This window comes from Limanda limanda, chromosome 7 (assembly GCF_963576545.1).
Source record: "Limanda limanda chromosome 7, fLimLim1.1, whole genome shotgun sequence".
NCBI classification, from domain to species: Eukaryota; Metazoa; Chordata; class Actinopteri; order Pleuronectiformes; family Pleuronectidae; genus Limanda; species Limanda limanda.
In genome coordinates, this window is record NC_083642.1 from 8,028,542 (window position 1) to 8,039,962 (window position 11,421).

The 11,421-nt window shown below is 47.1% G+C and overlaps 1 protein-coding gene across 1 annotated transcript in view; it reads right to left on the reverse strand.

The window, feature by feature from the left end:
- Positions 1–10,579, reverse strand: part of LOC133004749 (adenylate cyclase type 6-like) — a 38,840-nt gene extending 28,261 nt beyond the window's left edge. The window contains exons 1-3 of the mRNA XM_061074257.1: positions 10,372–10,579; positions 6,476–6,679; positions 5,437–6,376 (exon numbers count right to left, since the gene is read on the reverse strand). Of these exons, the coding sequence (XP_060930240.1) occupies positions 5,437–6,376; positions 6,476–6,495 (960 nt within the window). The 5' untranslated portion in view covers positions 6,496–6,679; positions 10,372–10,579. The remainder of the gene's footprint in view (positions 1–5,436; positions 6,377–6,475; positions 6,680–10,371) is intronic.
- Between the last annotated feature and the right edge of the window lie 842 nt (positions 10,580–11,421).

An 11,421-nucleotide genomic window follows, 5' to 3' on the forward strand; every position in this document is an offset into this window, starting at 1 on the left:
CAAAGTGTACATGTGACAGGTATCCTCGTTAAAATGCTGCTGCGGCGTTAAGCACACAAATTATTTATCAAGGAGGCTGTGGAGGGACTGTGTGGGGAGAATATCGGATTTTCGCCTCGCCGCCTCCTCCTCCTCCTCCTCCTCCTCCTCCTCCTTCGCGTGTACAGGGTGTCTTATTCTATAGCTGCGGCCTCGCACATGGTGATGATCACCAGCTGACACTTCCTCCTCCGCTGGGATCCAAGTTTCCCATCTCAAAGCATCCAGCACACACAAGGTTATTCCAGCACCTCGAGCCGCTGTGAAACTGTGAGCATCCGATAAGATGTGAGATCTGCTCTTATCAAATTACATTTATTCTCTCTGTAACATACTGGAAATTAAAAACATTATAATAATAATCAGCAAGCAGCCATTTGGAAAATCTGACGCGAGGCGATTGTAGACCTGCGTATATAAGTGCATGAGCAGCACATTGTTATTTAAACTAATTTCCCCTATCTTATCTAATGAATACAAAACACTTTAAACACTTAGTGGGAGCTCGACAATGAGAACAGTGGAACCCAGAGTCCACACCAGGGCCTGGTTTGCCCTCTGTTCTGTTCAATGGGATCTTAGGGTCCCAGTGTCTCTACTAGGATCAAAGATCAGAGAAAAATACATCAGATTTAGGACCTATTTGCTGTGTGTGTGTGTGTGTGTTTATTTGTGTGAGAGAAAATGCACGGCCCGTGTGCATGCAGAGAAAAGGGGGGAGGGGGTGTAGATCAACCTGCCTGTTGCTCTGACGCAGGCTCTGATAAGACTTTTCCATGTGACGCCACAGTTAGCAGAAACACACAGGGCCGGGTATTTTTAGGAACCAGTCTTTGACCTCTCACGGCCCTTGTGTCAACAACATCCACACAACAATGTGAGTCGCTGTCGGGGGACATAAAGCGAATAAGGCCTGCGTGAGGAATGTGCAGTTTTTTGGTGACAGGAATAAAATCCAGAAATGTCACAGATTAACCATATCAGGTCAAATAAAATATGCACTGAGTATAGAATGCCCTTAGTGCGAATCAGCTATGAGGTTTATCCGTAGTCGGCCTTTCTCTAAACGGACACGTTCACAACAGCAACAAATCCTCTGCGTTATTTAGGCAGGAGATGGAGCAGCATCGTCTTCTTCTTCTCCTGTAGAAACCACACTGCTGTATGATATCAACTGCGTTTTAATAAAAATGTGTTTTATTCTGGATGTCAGGAGAAGGACTACACAACCCACAATCCTCAGGTGTATCAGCGATAGCATTTCTGATCGGTGAAGCTGGACATGGAAATGTTTACCACGACAGCGAAAATCATATCAGCTACAATATATAGCATCACTTTATCAACAAAGTTTAACTCAAGAAGTATTTATTTCGTATAAAGGGGTCACTCACAATGGTTTATGGGATGTGTAGTTCCTTCACTGTTGTGAACAAAATCTTGTACCTTTGCCTTTATTTTTACGTCTTCCAATAATAGTTTTGCTCAGAGTCAAATGTTTTATGGTCAGGCTTCCTCTCGTAGCTGGTTGGCCAAGTTCAAGGCTTCAAACTATTTTTATTTTGAGGGATTTTCTGAAATGAATAAAAGTAATTTACTGCTGGAACCAGAGCCATTCTAAAAATGGGCGGTTACCGTTCCGCTCTGTAAGAGGCCGGACGAGGATCTGTGGTGTGATTATCCAGAGAAAAACAAACATTCAACTGAGTCTCTTAGAGAAGGCGTCAACCATAACAAAGCATGAGATGGTGTGTGTGTGTTTGTGTGTGTGTGTGTGTGTGTGTGTGTGTGTGTGTGTGTGTGTGTGTGTATTGATGGGTGACTGGGTGGAACACACATATGTACTGTACCGCTGTGGCTAATTGATTCCAGCTGAGGAGTCGAAGGATCAGAGGACTGGTGACACAGACACCGAGGAGCGCGCTGCACGTGTAACCGGACACCAGGAATTTAAAAAAACCACTGTTCCTGTTCAAACTGTAACACAACTGCTGCTTGTTTATGAAAGCAACCCTGCATATTATAAGAAGGCGGTTAGAACCCTACATAGATGGAAAGTAGGAGATAATGTGGGTTATGGTGATTCTGCTGGGACACTCGATTCTGCTGTACGCAGCTGTAACAACACGCACACAGACCCACGCCAAGAGCAATACAGCTCAGGAAACAACCAGATGGGCCGCATGTGTTCTGAGACGTTTGAAGGCATCGAGGGTCGTAAATTTCAAGAGCCGAACATGAGAAGACTCTTCATATAGCGGACGGACAGCATCAAGATGTCTGTTCGGGGCCTCAGCTGCTTAGACACATTCTGTTAGATTCACTGAATGAAAACGCACAACGCTGGACGGTTATGTTTTTATCTTATAGTTACAAAATGCAAAATCTGGAGAACCTCACGTGATGCGACCTGAGCAGCTGTAGCTCCGACAGGCGAGTGCACATAGAGAGATACTGATTGATCAAACTGGCCTGTGAGAGTATAAATGATTGTTGATGCTGCTCGGCTGCTCGTGAGATGGTCACAGTGCTGCTGACTCACTTGTGGCAGCACTGACATTGACCTCTGAACCTTTGCCCTGAGCGTGTGAGGCAGCGTCCATGTGTTTACTGTGTGGTCCTTATATGTAAGTCATTCATCCTCCAACTGTAAATGAACTATCGGATCAAAGTTCAAATGAGAATATAAAAGGTTTTTGGGAAAATATAAATCCCAAACGTTACAAAGGTTATGTTTCCATCTGGATTGGTTTGTTAACGTTTTGTCAGCAGGATTATGCAAAATCTACTGGACCGATATCTGTGAAACCTGGTGGACGGATACAACATGGGTCAAAGAAGAACCCTTTTGTGTGTGAATCCAAAAATATGGAGTTTTTTCAACATTTTCTGTGAATCTTAACGGGAAAATTCAGACATGTTCAGGGTGTGGTGTCAATAAATGTGTGTAATTTTGTGCAGTTATATGCAAACTATAAGGAGACTGTTGTGCCTTTGCGGAGGCATGATAATCTACTGAGTGCCATTCTAGTTCTGATAATGGAATAATCATCATCTTCTTATTTTAACATTTGCTGATCCTCGCTTCTCAAATGAAAGGGTTTGATGCTTTATTTGTAAACCGACTCTGGGTTATGGACGGTTGGTTGGACAAATCAAGAAATTTGAGACATTGGGATAAATAGGAAGGAGGATGTTTTTTTGAGAGGAAGACGATGTGGTGGCTTTAGAGGTTTCGTTTCTGCATGGATTGGGTGTTAAGAGTCATGTTCAACCCATAAATGTAGATTTTCTTTGATATTAAAACCAGCATTAATGTATTTCATCGAAAAAAGTCAAATAATAGTTTGCAGCTCCAAAAAACACTTAATTTAAAGAATAATCAAGAAAATAACAATCTGTTTTCTCCTTAAATGCAAAAAATAATTTATGCTACATCAGGAGAGATTTAAAAACAACCCTTTGTGATAGAGAAGAGAAATCCAGAATCTGGTCCCAGTCCCAGTCAACAATAACTTCTCGACAACACAGATCTATTCAATGTTCCCTGTTTAAACCTGCACAGGCCGCGATGAAAAGGTTAAAACCAGAAAAGAGGATGTGCATATACACCGCCGCTCACACACAACTCTCTCATTATGCACCCCCATCAACAGAAACCCAGTGAGGTTAATGAGTTACTGCAGAAAGAGGAAACACTCGTACACTAGCGTGAAGCCGTGATTGATGACGCTGTATTACTGTGTCACATTGCACACAGACGACCTCAGGAATAAACAGCATTGCTGAGCTGCAGCTATCTCATGACATTCATTCACTTAATGACGGCAAACAATGTTGGTGCGTGTGATGGATTGTGCTCGGCTGTATCACGCGTCGTGTTACTGAGTTCCCACGAATCGCCAACCTGCTCCTGTACTTCACAGACTCATTTATAATACACCAGGAATCCAGCGAACGTGTGAGAGGACATGTTGCCGAACGCTTACAGCAGCGGCAGAGACGCCACAGCGACTATCAGCGCTTCATCACGAAGTCCTATATCCCGTTATTGTTTTCATGTAATGGTCTTCCCATTATAACTTTTCCCCCGGGAGCTGGACATTTGGGAAACAGCTCCGGCCAAACGGAGCAGCCACCGTACTGTGGCCTGACCCCCCCGTCACCCCACCCTTGGAGAAAAGTACAAAGCGTCTCTTGTGTGTGTCGCACAGAGACCTGAGTGATCCCGCTTTATATCATCATTTTCTCCCACTGTCGCACAACAAGCAGAGACACACACACACACACACACACACAGAGAGAGACGTCCAGCCGGGCCGCTTCATTCAGCACACTGACCTTCAGCAAGCCCCTTGGTCCTTGGCGTGACACACAAACAAAACACTGTACAGAGAGACGTGTGAGCTTCGCAGTAAATATAAATCCACAGATACAACATGGTGACATACACAGCAGTACACAGCAGCAAGACAGCATGTGTACTGCATCAGCTGTGCAGCCTGCTCACACGGTAGCGGCCCATCATACGTGTCATATCGAACTTTTAAACAAGCCAAATCTCAACTTGTGTCAAACTGGAGTGGTACCAAGCGCATATACACTCCTTTTTAATTTAATCAAGCTGCACCAAATTTCACAACCACACATGAACATCAGTCACCTAAATGTGCCTGATTATTTTCATCAAGATCTGTGAATTATTATCTGGTATCGGCACTAAAACTCAGTGGGTTCCTCCCTGACACAAACCACATTCTTCCAAAAGGTTTGACGGAAGTCCGTTGGGTAGTTTTTATGTAATCTCTTAAACTGCTTTCGGACATGAACCAGACTCCAAAGCTTCATGAGTGAAACGTAAATGTCCAAGTGAGAATCTCAGAAGTTTCTACAGAGTTTATCCGCCTGACCGTAGAAATCTAGGAGACGTCGATGTGACAACACAACGACAGACGAAATAATGAAGTGTTGATAAGAGCCGACAACAGTGCCGGGATGATGCAAACTGAGTGTCCATAAGACTGGTGCAGTATCTAAATACAGTGCATTTACCATTTAGAGCACTGTTAAACTACATGTGTGTGAGAGGGGTCTCTTCTAGTGACATCACAGCACATTATCTTTTAAACACTGTTTTACTATTGTTTTGGACAAATATAACCAACTTCAGACCTCATCATTCATTCAAATAAAGTTATCTGGACTTGAATGATGCTCGGCTGCACAACATACATTTCTACTGATTAATCAGAAACCAGTTGCAAAATCTACAGGAAGCTATTTGCACACCTGAATGAGAAACAACAGAGAGAGGAACAAGAGAGAAGAACCAGGATGGTTTCTGTCCTGTTCAGGTCGGCCGTGATAAACCGAGTCAAACTGTGGAGCTTCTCTCACCTGTTTCCAGAGGAACGAGTCTTCCTGGTTGAGCTGCCAGGTGGTGACCACGTGTATGATGGACAGCACTGCGCCGCTCACCACCGCCGCCCTCATCCTCACGGGCAGCAGCGTGTAGATGATGTAGATGAAGAACACGGACCACCAGATGCCCTCCGAGGCGCTCCTGGGTGCCACCATGAGCACCCCGAACACCTGCACCGACACCAGCACTCCGATCACCAGGTAGCTGACCATCCACATGTAGTCCTGGTGGAAGCCGTTGCGGTTGCAAACCACCATGAGAGCCATGAAGAGCGCCATGGCCACGGACAGTGCCGAGGAGTAGGCCACGTGAGGGGCGGCGTGGACACAGTGGAAGGTCAGCATGATGCCGCACACGATCACCAGCACCCCCATGAGCATAGTCAGGGAGCTCTGGTTCAGCCTGAAGAAGTAACGCTGGTACAGGCGCTCCAGTTTGCGGGACTGGAATTTCTTGGACTGGAACACTTGCACCACCCGGAGCCAGCAGTCCGCCGCCGTCACCACCCCCGCTGCTCCGTTGGGACCCTCATCGCCCATGTCCCCACTTCCTCCGTTACATCCCCCTTTCCTTCCTTTCAGCTCGCCGTCCTCAAAGCCCAGGTCGACCGATTTCAGCCCCACCCCTTCCCCGGGAGCCCCTCCCCTCTTGCCGTAGTGGTCCTCCTGCCACCCGCAACGGACGCCAAAGTTGCCGCCGCCTCCCACAGCCCCTGCCACCCCTCCACGGTGGTGCTGATGGAGGGGGGCTCCGGAGGGGGGCTCCATAGCATCTGGGTCCCGCAGACAGCTCATGTAACGCGGGTTGCAGAGAGATGAGCCTCCCTTCCGTTTGGACTTCTTGCCATTGCGCTCCCCCCACGCAGTCTTTCGGTCGTCCACTCTGGCGACTAGGAAACCACTGAACCAGGACATTCTGTGGTGGGCAGACAGAGACACAATCAGGTCAGAGACAGATAACAACAACTGGTATCATGTGAAAGAAACGTTTCCTCCTCGGAAGTTGTTCATTTACCTGTTGGGGTTCTGGTACATGTCCCAGCCCTTGCCCTTGCAGCCGGTTCACTCATTTATCCCCCTGGGCGAAGTGTTGAAGAAGTGAGGAGGGTTGTGCCGAGGCCACGCTGCCGAGCTGCAGAGCTGCAGGGGGGTGGACGACTGGATGAGGTCAAAATCCACACCAGTCGCTTCACGAAGCTCCAGATGTTTGTGCCAGAGCCTGTGATCAGAGACCAAGGTTAATGAGGAGACCAATCTCTGCTGCCAGGCCTATCTCCACGGCTTCTGCTGGGCCTGCAGAAAAAAACCCACAGTAGATGAGTAGTGAAACACAGGAAAAAAGTTGGTGCACAAACTTCAGATCAGATGAGACACATCACTGCATGAGAATAAAGAGGAGGCCTTGTGAAGTGTGTCAATGCTTAGACTCACACTAATGAAAAAGGCCTGTCTCACGTTTAGCTCTTCCAATAACTTGTTCGCAAAGAGCTCCTTTATCCCAAATCTGACAGGAAATGGAATGCATCCGATTTTCTGCTAAATGCACATAAATCTCATTTCCTGGATAACCCCAGCTCACTTGAGATATCGTCTCATGCATGAAAACTGAGAATCAGAGGAGAAGAACAAGCTACTTACAAATCTACAGCAGGAAGAGGGAAAGACAGAGAGAGAGGGAGAGGGAGAGAGAGAGAGAGGGAGAGGGAGAGAGTTGGGGGAGTGGGACCCAAAATAGCATGCTGGACTGGGTTTTTTGAGGTGAACCAGAACTTGCTCAATTTGACCCTCATGCAAAAAAACACTCGCCCTCTCTGGTACAAACACATAACATAATTTTGGAGTCAGCATAGCCGGAGATAAGGACGGACCACTTCTGCTGCTGCAGCTCTGTTTATTATCACAATCAATGAGAGGAGAGGAGCAATAAATACAGATAAATGCAGCTGGACAACAGGATACTGTCAAGACAAATATCAGGACAGTGACGGTGTATACACCATGACAGGATCTGTGGCCCTCGCGGCATTAGATTAAACCAAAAGTCGTTTAGGAATTAGTCCGAAATCCAGCTGCCAATGCTTCCCTTTGAGTATTATATACTATATATATACTCCATATGTTCATCACAGATGCACACGTCTCTTACTGGATGAAATTCAGAGATTATAGAAAATATAATCTGTGAAAAATGAATTGTTTTTGAGGTTTTTTTCAAACTCTTCCCTGTTGTCTAGAATGAAGGACACAAGGTTTCGTGGATTGACTACCACCGAACTTGGAAGAGGGAAGTGGAACGGGTCAGGTGCAGTCTCTGCATCCGGGTATCAGATCGAGGATTTTGTTTTATCGCATTCTTTAAAGCCCGGGTTGGTAATCCTGGAGAAGCTAACAAAAACAGGCTACTCTTTGAGACGATGCAAGAAATACACGTTCCCACCCTCTCGTCAAACCCAGAAGCCGACTTTACCGCGACTCACGCGCTAACTTCTGGCAAACATCTCGGCTCCAGTGGAGTACTTCTCTCCAGATTGTGACGACTCCGGTCCAGGAAGGGTGAGCACAGGGAGGCAGGTCGGTTAGTGACGGAGCCAATCATATCATTCGGTCGTGTTTCTCAGTCCTGTGCCACAGACGCCGGCTTTTTTCATTTTTATTGATGGCTATCTCGATGTGCAGACAATTTAGAAACAAATAAGATAGTGTAGAACTCAGTTTCTGTCTTAACCTGCTTGATTTGGACCAGAATGTCGATACAATCCTGTGTTTTCATTCTGTCACTTAGGCGCCTTTTGGTTACTTCGCAACAGAATCTGCATCATGAAGCTACACTGTGGTTGTGGTTATATTCCTGACACATAATATCTAAAATGATCCCGCCTAACGGACTAGGAGTGGGGCTGTGAGGCTCAGCTGCACGTTCCTGTTGACCTGGTCACATATGACAGTATTTATATCTGCGGTGATGTCACCATAACATCCCTGAAGCTCTTTTATAATAGCAAATACAATAACAGTGCGGTGGAGTAATCATTCACTGTAAGTGCTGTTCAGTTTCGTCCTGATTCGATTACAAAACGTCCACATATGCCTCAGCAACTGCTACCAGCTGATCTTACCAGGCCTCCTCTTCCTCCTCCTCCTCCTCCTCCTCCTCCTCCAGACGCCCCTGGAGCTCCGTGCAGTGCACAGAAACGAGCAAATGCAACGCAGCCGAGGCTACCGAGCTGCTGCAGCCGCTTCTCCTTCTGCTGTCGCCTCCTCGACCGGCATTTTCACCGGAGAGGCATGCTGGGCTGCCGAGGCAAAAATAGCCTTTCCTCGCTGTGTGTCGCCTGCATGCATGCGCCCTTCTCTGGCACGTATCCGTCCGAGCCGTGGTCCTCCTCCTCCTCCTCCTCCTCCCAGCTGGCAGCGGATCGACAGGATTCAAGGAGAACACCTCCCTCCCCCCCCTCCCTCCCCCCTGCTCTCACACACCTCCCCTCCCCTCTGCTCCCCACCTCACCCACCCCGCGGCACAAGGTCGACCAGCTTGCACCCTCTCGCAAAACGGTGCCAGTCGCTTTTCGGTGCCGTGTGTTCGCGTGGTGCTGTGAAGCTGTGCTCTCCCCCCCCACTCTCTCTCTCTCACCCCTCTACCATCCACTCCACTAGCGCTAGGATGGGGGGGGAGGAAGCGAGGAAGGGGAAGGCGGAGGTGACTTGACTATTCCCGGGAGACATTTTCAACCGGACAGCCGCTACAGTATCAAATCCTTCATTGTGCATTGGGCTTGTTGCAGTCACACACATCCGAGGCTACCTCTCCCTCCATGTGTGTGTGTGTGTGTGTGTGTTTCTGTGTGTGTGTCTCAGTTGTCAATCCAGATGATGCAGATGCGTAAACAGAGATCGAAGATGCACGCAAAAACACCTTGGAGGAGTCGTTCTGTTCTGTGCGTTTTTTGTTTTTTCCTCCTCGTCTCCGATCATGTGCGGATGATGCGTTTGCAGCCCTCACGCACGACCAGGCAGCACCGTGCGTGAGGGCCCGCATTCAAACAGCGTAGGCTTCTTGTTACATAACACCGTGGCCTATAGTGACAGCCATGGCGGGGACCACGAAGCCACTCGTCCCGGCGGCTCGAGTCAACGCACAAAACACGCGTCTCCTCTCGTCTCCTACGCGTAATTACGCATGTATTTATTTATATATGTCAGTGGAAAATGTTCAATGTGCAGCGGAGACGTGTCGCTGCGGATTAGTGCACGGACGAGCACGGGTAAATAAACACATATAAACATGTTATAGTGCTGCTGCACATTCCTCAGCATCAGTCGGTGGAGGGAGCACCAGTATACTCCCAGTATACTCCCATCATGTCCAACACCCATGTAGAAGCGTGTGTAGAGGAATAAGTGCGGTGTTTAACTTTAAAGTCATGCTTTTGATATATATTTGTGTGTGTGTGTGTGTGTGTGTGTGTGTGTGTGTGTGTGTGTGTGTGTGTGTGTGTGTGTGTGTGTGTGTGCAGCTGGTGTGAATCACTGTGGAGCATCTGCCTGTGTGATGATGACTCCCAGCAGGACTGTCAGCTGGTACAGGAAACGCACTGGGATGCAGCTCATCCTTTTTTTTCAGATATATTGTTATTAGTGGAAAACATGAACTGGTCGTGGATCCACCAGTACAACCAGTACAACCAGCAGCAGCAGCAGCAGTGGCAGCAGCAGTGGAGAGGAGGCCTCACAGCAACTGTCGCCAGAAATGGTGGAGTGACAGACAAGTGGCAGAGGCGCTCCAGTGTATAACCTATATTACATGTCGGCCTGCAGTGTGTGTGTGTGCATGTGTGTATGTGTGTGTGCGTGTCTGTCTGTGTGTGTGTGTGTGTGTGTAGCGGGGAACCGGGAGAGGACAGACGGACTCACCGTGATCATCTTCAGCCTCTGCTCCCCTGACAGCGCCGCGCAGGAGACTATCCGGTTCACCGGGTGCTCGTCGGTGCCAGCGTCCCGGGTTCGAGGCGCATCGGAAGCCGGGCTCTCTCCGGGGGATGGTCGCGGGTAAGAGAAGTGGTCTCACCCCTGCGCCTGGATCTCCTCCTGTCGTCTTCTCGCTCCACTCCCTTGCCTCTCCTCCCCCTGACCCTCTCGGCTCCAAGCACCAGCGTCAAGGCGAGGCGGGGAGGACAAACGCCACACTTCCGGTTTATGATTTCAAAATAAAAACCCAGCAATTAAATGGTACTAGTTGAGGGAAGGGGGTTGTCAAGGCTGCAAGACCAAAATACAAGCCAGGAAAATGACAACACACAACCCTTAGATGTCCTGTAGTCACAGTATGAACTTCTTCCATCAGGTAGACGTTCCAAATATAACAGGAAGAGATACTTGAACAGGTATAACAACTAATTTATTCCTCTGTCAATCAATCTACACACCTGAAGAAGGATGTGACACACTGTTGCAATGTAAAAGAAATTAATCAGAGCAGAGGCATCCATGCCAAAACTTAATGGTTTCTTCCGACAACCATGTACCATCCTTCCACCAAGTTTCGTGGAAATCCATACAATAGTTTTTGTATAATCATGCTGACAATCATAAACCAACCAATCCAACAACAGATAGACAAATAGATGAAAACAAACCGTTAATAGATAAATGAATGATGCATTTAAAATGTAACTTAAATCGGAGGTTAGGTAAATATTATAGAGTATTCCATCTTAATCTAAGAAGAAGTGAAACAGGCCACATGTCATGTGCTGGAAATGTTTCTTTATTAAGAGAACATTAAGTTGCCTAAGTATCAGGAGCATCTAATTTAACATCAGGATTTTAAAAATAAATAGTATTATTTTGTAATTTATTGGTTGTACTTTATATCAGTCTACATCTGTTCATATTCATCATAACTTTGAATATTTTGGATATTCATTTCAATCAATTGTGAGTAAATAATCAGCCAATAATATA